At 45.2% G+C, this 20,036-nt stretch overlaps 1 protein-coding gene across 1 annotated transcript in view; it reads left to right on the forward strand.

The window, feature by feature from the left end:
• LOC135548468 (cell adhesion molecule DSCAML1-like) overlaps positions 1-20,036 on the forward strand; it is a 79,447-nt gene that overhangs the window by 12,082 nt on the left and 47,329 nt on the right. Inside the window, exons 2-3 of the mRNA XM_064978097.1 lie at positions 5,006-5,326; positions 9,023-9,169. Coding sequence (XP_064834169.1) covers positions 5,006-5,326; positions 9,023-9,169 — 468 coding nt within the window. The remainder of the gene's footprint in view (positions 1-5,005; positions 5,327-9,022; positions 9,170-20,036) is intronic.

Raw genomic sequence — 20,036 nt, forward strand, 5'->3', positions numbered from 1 at the left:
GTCAAGGGCAGTCACGTCTGAAGTGAACCAAGGGCTTTATCCGTTCTTAGTGCAACATTTTTTGAATGGGGCATGCTTATATAGATGGTGATGAAAGCACTTTTAAAGAACAACCAGGCATCCTCTACTGACGGGATGAGGTCAATATCCTTCCAGGATACCCGGGCCAGGTTGATTAGAAAGGCCTGCTCACTGAAGTGTTTTGGGGAGCATTTGACAGTGATGAGGGGTGGTCATTTGACCGCAGACCCATTACGGATGCAGGCAATGAGGCAGTGATCGCTGAGATCCTGGTTGAAGACAGTAGAGGTGTATTTAGAGGGAAAGTTGGTCAGGATAATATCTATGAGGGTGCCCATGTTTACAGATTGTAGAAGGGCCAGTGTGCTAAACAAATCCCAGTTTAAGTCACCTAACAGTACGAACTTTGAAGATAGATGGGGGGCAATCAAGTCACATATGGTGTCCAGGGCACAGCTGGGGGCTGAGGGGGTCTATACCAAGCGGCAACAGTGAGAGGCTTATTTCTGGAAAGGTAGATTTTTAAAAGTAGAAGCTCTTACTGTTTGGGCACAGACCTGGATAGTATGACAGAACTCTGCAGGCTATCTCTGCAGTAGATTGCAACTTCGCCCCTTTTGGCAGTTCTATCTTGATGGAAAATGTTGTAGTTGGGGATGGAAATTTCAGATTTGTTGGTGGCCTTCCTAAGCCAGGATTCAGACACGGCTAGGACATCAGGGTTGGCGGAATATGCTAAAGCAGTGAATAAAACACATTTAGGGATGAGGCTTCTGATGTTAACATGCATGGGTTTTATGTTTACAGAAGTCAACAAATGAGAGCACCTGGGGAATAGGTGTAATGCTGGGGGCTGCAGGGCCTGTTAACCTCTACATCAACAGAGGAACAGAGGAGGAGTAGGATAAGGGTACAGCTAAAGGCTATAAGAACTGGTCGTCTAGTGCTTTGGGAACAGAGAATAAAAGGGGCAGATTCCTGGGCATGGTAGAATAGATTCAGGGCATAATGTACAGACAAGGATATGGTAGGATGTGAGCACAGTGGGGGTAAACCTAGGCATTGAGTGATGATGAGAGAGCTTGCAACTCTGGAGACACCAGTTAAGCCAGGTGAGGTCTCCCCATGTGTGGGATGTGTGACAAAAGAGCTATCTAAGCCATGTTGGGCTGGACTAGGGACTCAGTGAAATAAAACAATAATAACTAACCGAAACAGCAGAAGACAAGACTTTAGAGAGAGGCATGTGTAGCTGAGTGACCATAGGGTCCAATGAGCAATAGTAGGTGAGTCAGGGAGCTGTTCGGTAGTCGCTACTATGCTAAGCGAGCGGGAGGCACGAAGTTCAGAATGCTAGCGGGCCGGGGCTAGCAGTTGTGTCTTCGGCGACATCGCAACGGAAAGGCCTGTTGAAACCACTTCGGACGATTACATCGGAAGACTAGTCGTGATGGATCGGCGGGGCTCCGTGTCGGCAATAAAGGGTCCAGGCCAATTGCAAAAGAGGTATTGTAGCCCACAAATTAGCGGGTATACCTCTTCGGCTAATAAAAATAAAAGAGAGCCGCACACTCTTGGAGCTCAGATGCAAAAATTTAATACCAACGTTTCGACAGCCAAGCTGTCTTCATCAGGGTATAATCACAAACACTGCGGGATGACTCGTTTATATAGTGTCAAAGGACACAGGTGTCTGTAATCATGGCCAGGAGTGGCCTAATATCATTGGTTAATAATCAAATATTAAAATGTCATACAAAGAACAGCATACAAACAAATGGATAGCATACGATCATAGATTAATTTGACAAGTTTACACACAATTACAATGGCAAAGCCACAATAATCACAAGAATGGCTTCAGATCAAAGTCTACGTTGAGACCGAAGGGCGCAAGGGTCTTTAAATTAAAGATCCAGGCAGCCTCTAAATTATCAAGGTCACCCCCTCTCCTAGGGAGGGTGACATGTTCGATGCCAATATAACGCAGAGATGAAATCGAGTGGCCTGCCTCTAAGAAGTGGGCCGCAACTGGATAAGTCAAGGTTTTACCTCTTCGGCTAGCCAGGAGATGGGCCTAGCTCGAGGCTAGCTCAAGGCTAACTGGTGCTTGCTTTGGGACAGAGGCGTTAGACAGCAGTAGCCACTCAGTTACAGCTAGCTAGCTGCCATGATCTGGTGCAATGGCCTAGAGCTTGCGGCAGGAATCCGGTGATGTGGTGGAGAAAAGCAGTCTGATATGCTCTGGGTTGATATCGCGCTGTGCAGACTGGCAGGTATTGACCGAGCTAAAGCTGGCTGGTGTCCGAGCTAAAGGTGAAGACTGCTAGTTGTGGCTAACAGTGACTACTAGCTAGTAGCTAGTTATCTGGCTAGCTTCTGATGGAGGTTCCAGTTATAACATATACAAATAGCAGATCCGTACCACATTGGGCGAGGCGGATTGCAGGAAAGTGTATTTAGATCATAGTGAGATTGAAATATATAGAGTTGAAGTTGGAACTTTACATAGACCTTAGCCAACTACATTTAAACTCAGTTTTTCACAATTGTTGACATTTAATCCTAGTAAAAATTCACTGTCTTCGGCCAGGTAGGATCACCACTTATTTTGAGAATGTGAAATGTCAGAATAAAAGTAGAGAGAATTATTTATTTCAGCTTTTATTTATTTCATCACATTCCCAGTGGGTCAGAAGTGTACATACACTCAATTAGTATTTGGTAGCATTGCCTTTAAATTGTTTAACTTGGGTCAAACATTTCGGGTAGCCTTCCACAAGTTTCCCACAATAAATTGAGTGAATTTTGGCCAGGTTTGTAGGCCTCCTTGCTTGCACACGCTTTTTCAGTTCTGCCCAGAAAAGTTCTATGGGGCTTTGTGATGGCCACTCCAATACCTTGACTTTGTTGTCCTTAAGCCATTTTGCCACAACTTTGGAAATATGCTTGGGGTCATTGTCCATTTGGAAGACCCATTTGCGACCAAGCTTTAACTTCCTGACTGATGTCTTGAGATGTGGCTTCAATATATCCACATAATTATCCTTCCTCATGATGCCATCTATTTTGTGAAGTGCACCACTCCCTCCTGCAGCAAAGCACCCCCACAACATGATGCTGCCACCCTCGTGCTTCACGGTTGGGATGGCGTTCTTCGGCTTACAAGCCTCCCTCTTTTTCCCCCAAAGATAATGATGGTCATTATGGACAAACAGTTCTATTTTTGTTTCATCAGACCAGAGGACATTTCTCAAAAAAGTACAATCTTTGTCCCCATGTGCAGTTTCAAAACGTTGTCTGGCTTTTTTATGGCAGTTTTGAAGCACTTGCTTCTTCCTCGGTGAGCGACCTTTCAGGTTATGCAGATATAGGACTCATTTTACTGTGACTATACATACTTTTGTGCCTGTTTCCTCCAGCATCTTCACAAGGTCCTTTGCTGTTGTTCTGGGATTGATTTGTACTTTTCGCACCAAAGTACATTCATCTCTCGTCTCCTTCCTGAGAGGTATGACGACTGCATACTCTCATGGTGTTTATCCTTACTATTGTTTGTACAGATGAACGTGATAAATTCAGGCGTTTGGAAATTGCTCCCAAGGATGATCCAGACTTGTGGAGGTCTACAATTTTTTGGCTGATTTCTTTTCATTTTCCCATGATGTCAAGCAAAGAGGCAATGAGTTTGAAGGTAGGCCTTGAAATACATCTACAGGTACACCTCTAATTGACTCAAATGATGTTAATTAGCCTATCAGAAGCTTCTAAAGCCCTGACATAATTTTCTGGAATTTTCCAAGCTGTTTAAAGGCACAGTCAACTTAGTGTATGTAAACTTCTGACGCACCGGAATTGTGATACAGTGAATTATAAGTGAAAGAATATGTCTGTAAACAATTGTTGAAAAAATGTGTCTCGCACAAAGTAGATGTCCTAACCGACTTGCCAAAACTATAGTTTGTTTAACAAGACATTTGTGGAGTGTTTGAAAAACGAGTTTTAATGACTCCAACCTAAGTGTGTGTAAACTAAGTGTATGTAAAACGACGAAACCGACTGTTTATATGGGACAAGACAAACACACGTCCGACTGCTACGCCATCTTGGATTGGGTGTATATTTATATATATATTTATATTCCGGACTCGCTCGTACTGATATTTCTTAATTCCTTGCTTTACATTTTTAGGATTTGTGGGTTTTGCTTTGTATTGTTAAGTATTACTGCACTGTGGGATAAAGGATCTATCCGTTACATATTTTGGGGAATGGTGAGATGGATTTGTGCATCCACATATGTCCATCTAGCATATAGTCCTTTCTCTTCTAATCGTCCCCTCCTTGATTCTGAATTGTGGTTATTCTCCCTTTATCTCTCTGATGGGGTTGTGTACCCCTAATCTGAGCACCCAGTAGGAACACTCCTGGTGTGTGTGTGTGTGTGTGAGTGTGTGTGTGTGTGTGTGTAATAAATATGAAAGAAGATTAAACAGACTTAACTCTGTGTCTGGCATACAAATTCCAATCACATAACTGTGTTTTTTCTCTTGGTGTGTGTCTGTGTGTGTAGAGGTAGAGGCCTCCTCCCCCATCCACGTAACCCACCAGAGGCTTTAGCTCAAATCCCTGGCTTTCTGCATCACATGACTGATGTTTGCAGCTGGGCATTTGACATACATTTGTTCTGATTATTTTGCTACACTTTTGAAGGGCATTCATGTTCCTCCCCTTTTGTTTTATTACATCTGATTATGTGTCATTACTTTTCAATCTCCCTTTTACTCTTATCGTAATTTTTTATTGACTAACACGCGGGTAGAGTTCCAAATATGTATTTTGAATATGGAGCTCAACAGTGTTTTTCATGCAAGTCGTTATCTGTTGTTTTGCAACAGTGACACTTAGCTTATATAGTTCTACATGTCATTGACTTTTCTCTACCCTACCTATTACTAACTATCCTATCTCTCTCCCCATGCAGTACACAGTGAGGATGTGGGCTCTACCAGGCTGTACTTTGTGAACGCGTCCCTCCAGAGGCTGACCTACTCCAGCTCGGTGGGGGTGTCTCTGCCCTGCCCGGCGGGCGGCACCCCCACCGCCATCCTGCGCTGGTACCTGGCCACCGGCGATGACATCTACGACGTGCCCCACATCCGCCACGTCCATGCCAATGGCACCCTCCAACTCTACCCCTTCTCACCCTCCGCCTTCAACTCCTACATCCACGACAACGACTACTTCTGCACCGCAGAAAACCAGGCTGGCAAGATCCGAAGCCCCAATATCAGAGTCAAAGCTGGTGAGGAGAGGGGAGAAGGGGGCAGGCGGAGAACATAAAAAGCAGAGGGGAAAAGAGTGAATAGGAGAAGAGAGGACAGAATGAAGGGACAGGTGAAGAAGGGAGGGGGAGGGGAAGTAGAGAGGTGAGATAATAGAGGGTGTTGATGCAGAGTGACAGAAGTAACTAAGAGGGCAGCGATAGAGGTTCGATGGCAGAAGGGAGGGGAATGATGGAGAGAGAAAATGTAAACAAGCAAAAGGCAGGGAGTGATTGACAGCTGCCAAAAGCCTGCTGGCCACAACACAAGCCACTCAGAGAGGCACCTGTACAAACCCTGGTCCCAAAACCAGACCGACCTAGAACACAGTCTACTCTGCTGGGACAGCAACTGTAACACAACAACTGTAACAACTGTAACACTGAACTTTGTTACACACGACACAACCATTTAACCCCATCACCATGGTGAATTGGGGCCACCAACCTGTACCCCTAGTTATACTCCACAACCTTCATCTAATCCCTTATGCTTCAACTGGTTTGAATTGTCTGGCCCACACACATAGGTATGTACATGTGCAGTATGAGTCATATAAGCACCAAAAAACAAATCACTAATGACAGTATCTATGCAGATGTTGCTGATACTGCTGCTGGTTGCTATGCTATTCCTAAAGCATCAGCTGACTTGCGTGATGTTTTCCCTCCATCTTTGTATCTCTATTTCCATCCGTGTCATTCCTTCTCCTCCTCCTCCTCTCTCCTTCCTCCTCTCACATTGTCCTCTGGTACCATGCTAAATATAACCGCAGCAGAACACTTCATTCATTATCTCTCATTATGAAACATAATTGGTGCACTCCATTGATTAGACTTCATGCCAGTGCTATTTAACAAGGTGGACCTCTTATAAAACAACACAGGTTATTGCTGATGTGGGATATATTGTAGATAGCTCTGTGCCTGTTCATCCATTTGATCTATTTCATACAGTATCATATACTGGACAAACTAAGTGGAGGTGAGATGGTCAGTTGAATCAGTTTGTCAAGTGGTCACCTTTACAATTCCCCTGGACTGTAGGTTCTCCACAACCTCTCTTGTTCCACCTTCCTTCCTAACTCTCCCACTCTCTCTCTCCCTCCCTGTCCATCATTCACATCAGGGCAGACAGTCTCTTCCCCGTCCCTCCTGCTGTCAACATCTGTTTTCATATTCTGCCTCCCAACACCGACCTGCACTAATACATATTCCTACTAATACTAGCGAGCCAAGCCAGTGGAGGATTATGGAGGGAGAGAGAGAGAGAGAGAGAGAGAGAGAAGCGAGAGAGAAGAGAGAGACTGATCTGAGCCGCACGGCAGCCGGTTGGTCTCTCCTCGTTGCTGCTGCTGCCATCATTCCCTCATGACCCAAAAGCCCACCCCCAGGAGACAAGGGATTAGCATTTACAAAACCATAGCAGCCACGTCCCATATCCAGGGAGTTATGTATGGTCAGGGAGTTATGTATGGTCAGGGAGCGGTTATGGTCAGGGAGTTATGTATGGTCAGGGAGTTATGTATGGTCAGGGCGTTATGTATGGTCAGGGAGTTATGTATGGTCAGGGAGCGGTTATGGTCAGGGAGTTATGTATGGTCAGGGAGTTATGTATGGTCAGGGAGCGGTTATGGTCAGGGAGTTATGTATGGTCAGGTTATGTATGGTCAGGGGTGTATGGTCGTTAGGGAGTTATGTATGGTCAGGGAGTTATGGTGTATGGTCAGGGTTATGTATGGTCGGTTATGGTCAGGGAGTTATGTATGGTCAGGGGTTATGTATGGTCGGTTATGGTCAGGGAGTTATGTATGGTCAGGGAGCGGTTATGGTCAGGGAGTTATGTATGGTCAGGGAGCGGTTATGGTCAGGGAGTTATGTATGGTCAGGGAGTTATGTATGGTCAGGGAGTTATGTATGGTCAGGGTAGCGGTTATGGTCAGGGAGTTATGTATGGTCAGGGTATGGTCAGGGGTTATGGTCAGGGAGTTATGTATGGTCAGGGAGTTATGTATGGTCAGGGTTAGTTATGTATGGTCAGTTATGGAGTTATGGTAGTTATGTATGGTCAGGGAGTTATGTATGGTCAGGGGATGTATGGCGGTTATGGTCAGGGAGTTATGTATGGTCAGGGAGTTATGTATGGTCAGGGAGTTATGTATGGTCAGGGTAGCGGTTATGGTCAGGGAGTTATGTATGGTCAGGGTAGCGGTTATGGTCAGGGAGTTATGTATGGTCAGGGAGTTATGTATGGTCAGGGAGTTATGTATGGTCAGGGAGTTATGTATGGTCAGGGAGTTATGTATGGTCAGCGGGGAGTTATGTATGGTCAGGGAGCGGTTATGGTGTTATGGTCAGGGAGTTATGTATGGTCAGGGAGTTATGTATGGTCAGGGAGTTATGTATGGTCAGGGAGTTATGTATGGTCAGGGAGCGGTTATGGTCAGGGAGTTATGTATGGTCAGGGAGTTATGTATGGTCAGGGAGTTATGTATGGTCAGGGTAGCGGTTATGGTCAGGGAGTTATGTATGGTCAGGGTAGCGGTTATGGTCAGGGAGTTATGTATGGTCAGGGAGCGGTTATGGTCAGGGTAGCGGTTATGGTCAGGAGGGACGTGGTTCAGAAGTTACAGTCAGGGGTTTCGGGTCACGGTGCTGTGTTAGAGTTAGATCAAAGGGTAGTGTAATGGGGTAACTTGGTCTGTAGTTAGAGTATTTGGAGTATAGGTGTCATATGTTTCACTCTCACTCCTGGTGCTGATGCTGTAGTTACAGTAGAGGAAATAAACCAAACCTAGTCTACTTTCTAGATATCCATCATATTATCTACAATTGTCATTTCGGTGAACAATCTCTTTACTGCATAGCTACAGCGGGCAATTATTCAAATGTAGATGATACAATTTCCATATGAGCATATTTTATGTCTAATCCCTGTTCCTATATCATATTATTATTGAGACATATGTATATGTCTATGTATGTCTATGTTTCTGTATGTGAAGGGGCTGTAGTAATGTGTACTGATGTGTAGTTATACTGCAGTAGGATCCCAACGTTAATGCACCGCTGCCTGTTTGCTACACTATACTGCTGTTACCAGGGAGGGGGCTTCCAAAGCAGTTTCTTAGCAACCTTCAAATATGTCCTAGCTTCTCCTGATTTCACTAATTAGTTAATGCCCATTCAGGAGAGTGCCAAATATTGCATGAACATGAATGAACAGTGCACCACCACTACCACACATACCAATGGTTTTATTAAGCTGGGTTGTTATCTCTACCGCAGGTGCTTTAACAGAATCCACTTATTCTGTCATATTTGTTATATTGAGTTGTATACACGACAATAGATTAGTTGCTGGTGTTGATTGTAGCTAGCCAATAATGTTTCTGTTAATCCTTCTCAGAAATTGAGTTGAAAACAGATGTACGATTAGTGTTATTGATGTGTTCAAACAATATCCAAAACCGAATCTGAATTGTTCCCAATATGTTTGCACATTTAATATTATTAGTAGATTATTTTGCAATCCAGTTAATGATTCTTACAATATTGACTGCCAGAATACATCTTATGTGTTCCACTACAACTCCAGTATTCACTTTTTCCTAAACCAAAATAAGACTTTTAGATCCACACCACCTCCGTAACACTTTGTCTCTCTCTGTATAACAGTGTTCAGGGAGCCGTATACGGTGCGTGTGGCAGACCAGCGCTCCATGCGGGGCAACGTGGCCGTGTTCAAGTGCCTCATTCCCAATGCCGTGCAGGAGTACGTCAGCGTGGTGTCCTGGGAGAGAGACACTGTCTCCATCGTCCCAGGTAGGACATCATGGGACAGAGAGGGGTTGGGGGGGGGGGGCAGGAAAGGGCTGGGTAAATGGCTGGGTAAAGGGTAGTGTTATTAGTCCCATCTGTAAGGGTTTTGTGTGAGTTTGTGAATAAATATGTCCATATGGCTGCTATTTACAATGCATTCAAAACAAAAGCAAGGGTGAAGCAAGATGCAGTTGTGGTTGTTGTTTTTGTGTGTGTGTGTGTGTGTGTGTGTGTGTGTGTGTCCTTCTGTATGTTTTGGAGGCATGATGATGAAGATGATGATAATGATGTTCTGCTGCTTTGCTCTTTGTATCTCCTGACCTAACTCTAACTCCTGTCTGCTGTCTGTCTGCTCACTGTTCTGGATCACTGATTCTTCCTCCTGCAACTCTCTCCATCATTTCTCCCTCTTGTTGACTTTCTCTCTCTTCATCTTTCTCTCTCCCTTTTCTTTTTTTTTCTCCACAATTTTGTGCTATTCAATTGGTAGTTACAGTCTTGTCCCATCGCTGCAACTCCCGTACGGACTCGGGAGAGGCAAAGGTCGAGAGCCGTGCGTCCTCTGAAACACAACCCAGCCAAGTGCTTCTTTACACAATGCCCTCTTAACCCGGAAGCCAGCCGCACCAATGTGTCGGAAGAAACACCGTACACCTGTCGACCATGTCAGCATGCACTGCGCCCGGCCCGCCACAGGAGTCGCTAGTGCGCGATGGGACAAGAACATCTCTGCCGGCCAAACCCTCCCCTAACCTGGCCGACGCTGGCCAGTGCCTTAGACCACTGCACCACTCGGGAGGCCCCTCTCCCTATTCTCTCTCTCCTTTCTTGCCTCCATCCCTTTCACTCTCGAGATCCATTGCTCTCTTCCTACATATTCCCCTAACTTTTGACCTTTTGACCTCTCTCTCCACCTTAACCACTCCCTCCCAAACCTTGTCTCTAGCCAACTATCTTCATTTACCTGCCCCCCGGTCTAAACTGATTGACTCCATTGTTTGTTCATTTCTATTTATTCCCTTCTGTATTGTTATCCTAATTTAGATCCATTGAGTCTTTTCCTGACATGCCAACGAGCCTTTGACCTTTTTACAACTTCTACAGTATGTCTCCTGTATTTTCCTCTCTATTGTGTACATTTCTACATTCTCCTTGGATCCCTCCCTGTCCCACATTCATCTTCATTAACCTCATTCGTGTGTGTGTGTGTGTGTGTGTGTGTGTGTGTGCACATGTTAGTGTGTTTATTTGTTGTTTTTGTTATATGTACAGTACCAGTCAAAGGTTTAGACACACCTACTCAAGGGTTTTTTATGTATTTATACTATTTTCTTGATTGTTGAATAATAGTGAAGACATCAAAACTATGAAATAACGGAACCATGTAGTAACCAAAAAAGTGTTAAACAAATCAAAAATATATTTTAGATTTTAGATTCTTCAAAGTAGCCACTCTTTGCCTTGAACTCGGTGAAGCATTTATTTGGGCTGCAATCTGAGGTGCAGTTAACTCTAAGGAACTTATCATCTGCAGCAGAGGTAACTCTGGGTCTTCCTTTCCTGTGATGGTCCTCATGAGAGACAGTTTTATCATAGCGCTTGATGGTTTTTGCAACTGCACTTGAAGAAGTTCTTGAAATTTTCCATCTTGACTAACCTTCATGTCTTAAAGTAATGATGGACTGTCATTTTGTCTTTGCTTATTTGAGCTGTTCTTGCCATAATATGGACTTGTTATCTTACCAAATAGCGCTATCTTCTGTATACCATCGCTACCTTGTCACAACACAATGGATTGGCACAAACACATTAGGAAGGAAAGAAATTCCACAAATTAACTTTTAACAAGGCACAACTGTTAATTGAAATGCATTCCAGGTGACTAACTCATGAAGCTGGTTGAGAGAATGCCAAGAGTGTGCAAAGCTGTTATCGAGGCAAAGGGTAGCTACTTTGAAGAATCTCAAATATATTTTGAACACTTTTTTGGATACTACATTATTCTATATGTGTTATTTCATTGTTTTGATGTCTTCACTATTATTATACAATGTAGAAAATAGTACATATAAAGAAAAACCCTGGAATGAGTAGGTGTGTCCAAACTTTTGACTGGTACTGTATATATAGTTGTCTATATTGGTGTGTTTAGGGGAAGTTATTGCATTAATAGTGTACATGTGTTAAATATCCTTAGTTATCATGGATAATGCAACAGATAACAATAAACATCTCCAATGCTGTGACGTGAAACTCTTTTACAATAACAAAGTGGAAGGTGGAGAGGGAGAGAACAGAGAGGAGAGAAAGAGGCAAAGAAAGAGAAGCAAGGAGGGTAGTGGGGCAAGAACAGCCTCAGGACCTGGCAGATGGCGTTCTATATACATGCATAACACACACACACACACACACACACACACACACACACACACACACACACACACACACGCACACACACACACACACACACACACACACACACACACACACACACACACACACACACACACACATAGACTGTGCGAATGAATGTTTGGTGTATGTTTGAGACACATTATGCTTATATCAGTTACGAGGAGCTTGGACAGACTACCTGGCATTTTATATAATCTTTCACCTTTTATGTATTTCTTATCAGCCTGGTTTGACTGGATCTATTTCTATTTCTTGTAATATATTTCAGTGATAATGCCCATGAAGCCGGTGTTTGGAGGATATATTGGCGCGGGTGTTGTTCGGCCCGAGACATAAACACCGGCTTTGCATTATCCCTTTTGCCAACATCTTCAAAGAATGATTGACATATTTTCATTAAAAACGTTATTTTGATGAATTTATTCATACTATTTAATTCTTCCACAAGATATACAGTAGTCCCGGCACAAATATTTGGTTGCTACCCAAGCCGGGATAACTTACAGTCAAGTCAGAAAAACAACAAAGTAGCTGCATTTGCATTTGTTTAAGTGGTTTTCTAGTGACATTTATTTGGATACATCCATAACAATGACCTAATAATGCACGATTTCGCCTGGCGTAGAAAATGTGCTCACCCGTCAGGACACTGTTGTTCAGTGGAGCTAGCCAACAACACAGCTAACACAATCACTTGTGTGGGGCGGGAGGGTAGCCTAGTGGTTAGAGTGTTGGACTAGTAACCGTAAAGGTTGCAAGTTTAAATCCCCGAGCTGACAAGGTACAAATCTGTCGTTCTGCCCCTGAACAGGCAGTTAACCCACTGTTCCTAGGCCATCATTGAAAATAAGAATTTGTTCTTAACTGACTTGCCTAGTTAAATAAAGGAAAAATACAACTTCAAACTGAAGCTGGAAAGTCTTTAAACTAGATGCATTTCAGTTAGTTTGACCTGTTTTCTCTTGATAGTTCTTTGTATATATCCATAAAAATGATGCTGATTCATGATTTCGACTGGCTGAGAAAAGCTGCCTGCCTGTCTGTCTCATCCCGACTCCCGAAACGTTCATTACTATGGGGCAGCTGGAAATCAGATTTGAATATTGAAACAATGTTGCAAATGTCAGAGAGACAGACAGCAAGGTTTATACAAACCTCTGCTGTTGAAAAAACTAAATGTTAGTCTAAAATAAATGTGAGATAATGTCTAGATGCTTTTTATAATGGACATCAAGTTAATCAATCGCCTGGCTGGGCTGACGAGACAGTGGATTGCGTAATCAGATGGAACAGAGTAAACAGGCATTTTAACATCATAGATTTAGCCGGTGGTAACTTGTGAAATAGACTAATCAGAATTCAGGATGAGACCCACCCGTTGTATAATGCATATTACACAACATTTGAGTGTGATTCCATGTATAGTTTGTATATTGGTTGTAGAGAGTGTATGTTGTTATGTTGTTATTGCTATACTGTGGCTGTACTGTGCTGTACTGTACTGTTATGTGGCTGTACTGTGGCTGTAATGTGGCTGTACTGTGGCTGTACTGTGGCTGTACTGTACTGTGCTGTACTGTACTGTTATGTGGCTGTACTGTGGCTGTACTGTGGCTGTAATGTGGCTGCACTGTACTGTGGCTGTACTGTGGCTGTACTGTACTGTTGTGTGACTGTAATGTACTGTGCTGTGTCCATACTGTACTGTGTGTAATTAGTGTGGATATCAGATGGTGAACACATTGAGCTGCTCACTGAAATGAGCATTCAACATTCCTTTACACTGAACAGCACAGTTAAATACAACACACCACAGTTCAATTTAAATACACCACACACCAGGTAAAAACACCACAGTGCAGCAGTCAAATAAACTAAGTAAACACTAAATAGCCCAGTATACAATATACAGTATTGTACACAGCAGCACAGTACACATTATACACAATACAGAGGTCAGTGCAATACAGTTAAATACACTACAAAGCACAGAAAAAACACTATGCAGTTGTTCTTCGAGCGCAGCGCTAACACAAATGATTCACGCCTAATTAACTAATCATCAAGGCCCTTATTATCTGAATCAGGTGTGTAAGTGCTGTGCTGGGACAAACATTTGCACCCTTCTGTGACCACATGCGGGACCAGGATTGAACATAATTGCACTCCAGGACAGCATTGTTTAACCTTGACCCAGGACCACCCCAATCAACAAAGGAGACAATGACCTAATCATAATAACAGCACAGCAATCTAGTAATCTCTCTCTGTGCAATGTGGCATCGCTTTGAAACACACCACATCTGCCATACCAATCTATAATCTGCCCATAGCGCTATACAATCTGAGCAACGCAATCTCTCCCACTCACACACACACGCAAACACATACACACATACACACTTCCAGCCACACAAACATACATGTATAGCTAGCACACATAAACACATACACACTTTGAATGATTGGGGAATACTGAGAAACATGCATTATATAAAGGCTCAGGTGGGTCAGTGAACTCTGATGTCCTATTGAATGACAGCCCTGCTCCTGTTAAGCTAATAAGCTGTCCCCTCATTCAGCCAATCAGCTATCTGCTCACCTCTCTATTTCAGACCCTCTTACCTGCTTGCTCTGTCCATTCCATGACCTGCTCACTTTCTCCATCTCTTTCTCACTATCCATCCTCTCTCTTTCTCTACCATAGACAGATCAGAGAGGAGACAATGAGAGAGAGAGAACCCAGGTCTAAAGACTGCTCAGATAGGCCTAATGAAGACAGGGAGATTGAAATTGATTTTGTGTGTGTAAGCTCTCTGGCTATCTGAGCACAGCCCAGTAATTGGATGGTCATTGTAAACAATGGCAGGCATCTTTCTCAGGAGAGTGTGGTGTGGTAGTGTGTGTTAGTGTATGTTAGTGTGTGGTAGTGTGTGTTAGTGTGTGTTAGTGTGTGTTAGTGTGTGTTAGTGTGTGGTAGTGTGTGTTAGTGTGTGTGGTAGTGTGTGTTAGTGTGTGGTAAGTGTGTGGTAGTGTGTGGTAGTGTGTGGTAGTGTGTGGTAGTGTGTGGTAGTGTGTGTTAGTGTGTGGTAAGTGTGTGTTAGTGTGTGTTAGTGTGTGTTAGTGTGTGGTAGTGTGTGTGATGGAGCTAAAGAAGATGTATCTTGGTCTATTTGCAGCTGTGTGTTTGAGCTGGTTGTAACTGAAGGACAGTCCGAATCAACCCTGTGTTAGGAATTGAGTTGTCATTATGAAAATGGGTTGTATTTTCTATCTGTATTTAATATGTAAACTGTTTCAGATGACACAATCCATTTCCCTGAATATATTTCAGACTGACTTAGTTCATAAAATGGTTTAATATGGTTTATGGTCATGGTGTGTAGATGGAGACAGTTACTGGAAGGTGTGTGCTAGGAGATATTTCCAAAGAGGTAGTCCTTAATTCTTTCATTTGGCATAAATAATTCCACTTCCAAACAAGACACCCCTCTCTCTCTCTTACCATATTTCTCTTTCCCTCTCTTTCTCCTCCCCTCTCTTCATATCAGTTAATTTAACATAGGGCTGCCTGATTGCTTTTAGCATTAATATTCTAATAAGGTTTGTGTATAAATTAGTAATGCAATCCGGCAACCAGCCTACCTCTCCCCTCTCTTTTCCCCCTCTCTCTCTCTCTCTCTCTCTCTCTCTCTCTCTCTCTCTCTCTCTCTCCCACACACACACACACACACACACACACACACACACACACACACACACACACACACACACACACACACACACACACACACACACACACACACACACACACACACACTCTCTCTCTCTCTCTCTCTCTCTCTCTCTCTCTCTCTCTCTCTTTCTCTCTCTCTCTCTCTCTCCCCCCAAGTGATGGTGGTATTTGATGCATTGGGAATTAAAACTGATTAGATGAGGGAGATCATGGAAAGGAGGGAAGGTGGAAGAACAGGTGAGAGAGAAGGTGAGAAACCACACAGGAGAGTAGGTTAGGAAAAGCCAGGAAGGAACAGATGCTGTAGGGGAAGGAGGGATAGAGAGGAGAAAGAAGGATAATGAGTGTGTGTGTGTCGCCTGGCCCACTTTACTGTCCGGCCAGGACAGCGGGGGGTTAGAGGGGGAGGGGGTGGGGCAGTCTGACCTATTTCCCCCCACCACCACCACCACCACACATCTCATGCCATCCCATCCCTTGTCGCCAACTCCATCGGACACATGAGAGCCTGTGATACGCTAATCACTTAGTTAGATGAGTGAGACGATGGAGAGGGAGCATGGATAGAGGAGGGAAGAGATGGGAGCTAGATAGAGAGAGAGGGGAGTGGGGTTGAGAATAAAGAGAGACACAGAGAGATCTTTGCATGCAGATTGAGCCGGTCTCTCTTTCTCCACAGAAAGCTAATGAGTGTGTCTGATGAATAGAGGCAGCGGCAACAGATGGCTACGGCCACATGGTGGCCCAGGGAAGATGCCCAGCGCCTCCACCTAGCCCACCTGGCTCACACATTACCCCCTCTCCTCCTCTCTCACCCCCTCTACTGCATTGTACCATCATACCTCACTGCAGCACAACCTTACAGCTGACAGTGGACGTCATCTACGGTTGTTGTCATACACAAATACCTGTAATTATGATACCGGGATATTAGCTGGCCCTGTAGCTGAACCTGTTGACTGCAGTGGGACCTGGGCCTAGCTGGCCCTGTTGACTGTAGTGGGACCTGGGCCTAGCTGGCCCTGTTGACTGTAGTGGGACCTGGGCCTAGCTGGCTCTGTTGATGGTAGTGGGACCTGGGCCTAGCTGGCCCTGTTGATGGTGGTGGGACCTGGGCCTAGCTGGCTCTGTTGACTGTAGTGGGACCTGGGCCTAGCTGGCCCTGTTGATGGTAGTGGGACCTGGGCCTCGCTGGCTCTGTTGACTGTAGTGGGACCTGGGCCTCGCTGGCTCTGTTGACTGTAGTGGGACCTGGGCCTAGCTGGCCCTGTTGATGGTAGTGGGACCTGGGCCTAGCTGGCTCTGTTGACTGTAGTGGGACCTGGGCTTCGCTGGCCCTGTTGATGGTAGTGGGACCTGGGCCTAGCTGGCTCTGTTGACTGTAGTGGGACCTGGGCCTCGCTGGCCCTGCTGATTGTAGTGGGACCTGGGCCTCGCTGGCTCTGTTGACTGTAGTGGGACCTGGGCCTCGCTGGCCCTGCTGATTGTAGTGGCATTGAAGTATGTCCTACGCATGGCTCTGGCCTGGCTGTCCTGTCATTTTGATGTGCACTTCTTCTCAGTGCTCCCCGTCATCCCCTGGCCTAATGGATGTAAGCAGGCCCTGGGTCATTTACAGGCTACATTACAGATCGATCCCCAGCCCGTCCCACCCCTGGGACCCTGCTGGGAGCAGCCTGGTCACTCCCCCTCACATACACCTTCTTGTTCCCCCCTGGTCCAACTGGTCCTATTGTGGCTCTGCAGACACTGAAAAACACAACCCGCCGTGCTGCCCTCTCACAATCATATCTCCTCTCTATGTCATCAACCCTGCTGCCCTCTCACAATCATATCTCCTCACTATGTCATCAACCCTGCTGCCCTCTCACAATCCTATCTCCTTACTATGTCATCATACCTGCTGCCCTCTCACAATCATATCTCCTCACTATGTCATCAAATCTGCTGCCCTCTCACAATCTTATCCCCTCACTATGTCATCAACCCTGCTGCCCTCTCACAATCATATCTCCTCACCATGTCATCAACCCTGCTGCCCTCTCACAATCATATCTCCTCACCATGTCATCAACCCTGCTGCCCTCTCACAATCATATCTCCTCACTATGTCATCATACCTGCTGTACTCTCACAATCATATCTCCTCAATATGTCATCAACCCTGCTGCCCTCTCACAATCATATCTCCTCACTGTGTCATCAACCCTGCTGCCATCTCACAATCATATCTCCTCACCATGTCATCAACCCTGCTGCCCTCTCACAATCATATCTCCTCACCATGTCATCAACCCTGCTGCCCTCTCACAATCATATCTCCTCACTATGTCATCATACCTGCTGTACTCTCACAATCATATCTCCTCAATATGTCATCAACCCTGCTGCCCTCTCACAATCATATCTCCTCACTGTGTCATCAACCCTGCTGCCCTCTCACAATCATATCTCCTCACTATGTCATCAACCCTGCTGCCCTCTCACAATCATATCTCCTCACTATGTTATCAACACTGCTGCCCTCTCACAATCATATCTCCTCACTATGTCATCAACACTGTTGCCCTCTCACAATCATATATCCTCACTATGTCATCAACACTGCTGCCCTGCCTCTAGCCCTCTGTCCCAGACACACAGCATCGACTGTCAAAGTCTGTAGCTAGTGGTGCGCTAGAGCAGCTGTTCTCCCTATCTACCCCAGAGACAGATGAGTCCTGGAGTAGAATGCAGGAGATCCTAGGAGAGAAGAAAGGAGGAAGCAGATATACATAGTAAAGGAAATGAGCGAGGGAGGGAGGGACATAGAGAGTTTGTCAATCTGTGTATGTGCACTCAAAGCAGGAATACATGAATTGCTACATTTGTCTGTGACTGCACTGGATCTTGTAAACACTGGTCTAACACACACACAATTGCAATCACAATGTAGCAAGCCACTTAACCCCCATCTTTTTCTCACACACACACACACACACACACACACACACACACACACACACACACACACACACACACACACACACACACACACACACACACACACACACACACACACACACACACACACACACACACACACACACACACACACACACACACACACACAATACACCCATTTTCTGATTTTCTGAGAGTATCTGAACATGGGGAGCTCATTAAACATTAATACAGTGTGCATTAACGCTGTGTTTAGTGCTGAGCTGTGTTGTATGGTGGCTCTATTGTCATGCTCAGGCAAGGTGGGACAGGGACAGAAGGGTGGAGGGACACACACACACGTGAGACCCCTGAGGGCCTGTGGAACTAAACCCCATCGACTGTCACAGACAGGCGACCGGTCACCCCCTTCTTTCTCTCTCTCTCTCTCCATCCCTGCTTCCATTTCTCCATCCCTCCACCCTCACCCCTCCCTCTCCATCCCTCCCTCCACGGCTGCCCCGTTCCATGCGGCACATGGCAAAGCCATGGGGGGGTAACATAAATGACAATGAGCAAATCAGCCAGCCAACCATACCAACAACACACACATATACACACACTCACTACTATCACATGCAGCCTTTGCTATGTCACACACTACATTACTGAAACATGAAAACATCCACCCTTTAGAACAGCTGTTTGGATTAACAACCAGAGTTACTGGCTACAGTAGCTAAATAACCCCAGAGCCTTATCCTACTGCAGAGTATTGTTTGGTACATTGGTACAAAATGTTTCCACAACAGATCAGATCATTACAGTCTGTTGCCTCTAAAAGTCTGGAGGATATTGTAGAGACATCTCTTACTTTCTATTTTCCTCTGTCTGTCTCCCTGTTTTACCCCTTTCATGTTCTCCCCTGCGTGGTGGGAGGGTAGAGGTGGGTAGAAGAGGGTAAGGGGGTAGAGAAAGAAGAGGGGGCAGAAACAGATGGGGCGCTGGCAGCCATGTTGGACTCTATCAGACTGACTATATGCACATGGGCGGGTGTGTTATTTGGCATGAATAAGCTTGTGTGTGTGTGTGTGTGTTTGTGTGTGAGGGGCACAATAAGGGTAATTATCTCTGCTTGAGAGGCCCAGGGAGGGGGAGAGCAGAGAGACTGAGTCATACAATACCCTGACCACAGGCCTTTGTGTGTATAAAGCACAGGGCTGACAAGTGTCAGCTATTATTGACTATTTACCCACTGCACTCACACACACACACACACACACACACACACACACACATGCACATCTTTCTCTCCCAATCTCTCTCTCTCTCTCTCTCTCTCTCTCCCTCCCTCCCTCCCAAGCAAACACACGCACGCACGCACGCACGCACGCCCGCACACACACACACACACACACACACACACACACACACACACACACACACACACACACACACACACACACACACACACACACACACACACACACACACACACACTTTCTCTCCCACATCTTTCTCTCCCTCTCTCTCTCTCTCTCTCTCTCTCTCTCTCTCTCTCTCTCTCTCTCTCCCTCCCAAGCAAACACACGCAAACACACACACACACACACACACACACACACACACACACACACACACACACACACACACACACACACACACACACACACACACACACACACACACACACACACACACACACACACACACACACACACACACAGTATTTGTCTCCCTCCACTACTGTATAAGTGTTAGTAGTGTGTATGCTACAGCAGTGTATCAGTGTCAATC

The sequence above is a fragment of the Oncorhynchus masou genome, chromosome 11 (genome assembly GCF_036934945.1).
Source record: "Oncorhynchus masou masou isolate Uvic2021 chromosome 11, UVic_Omas_1.1, whole genome shotgun sequence".
NCBI classification, from domain to species: Eukaryota; Metazoa; Chordata; class Actinopteri; order Salmoniformes; family Salmonidae; genus Oncorhynchus; species Oncorhynchus masou.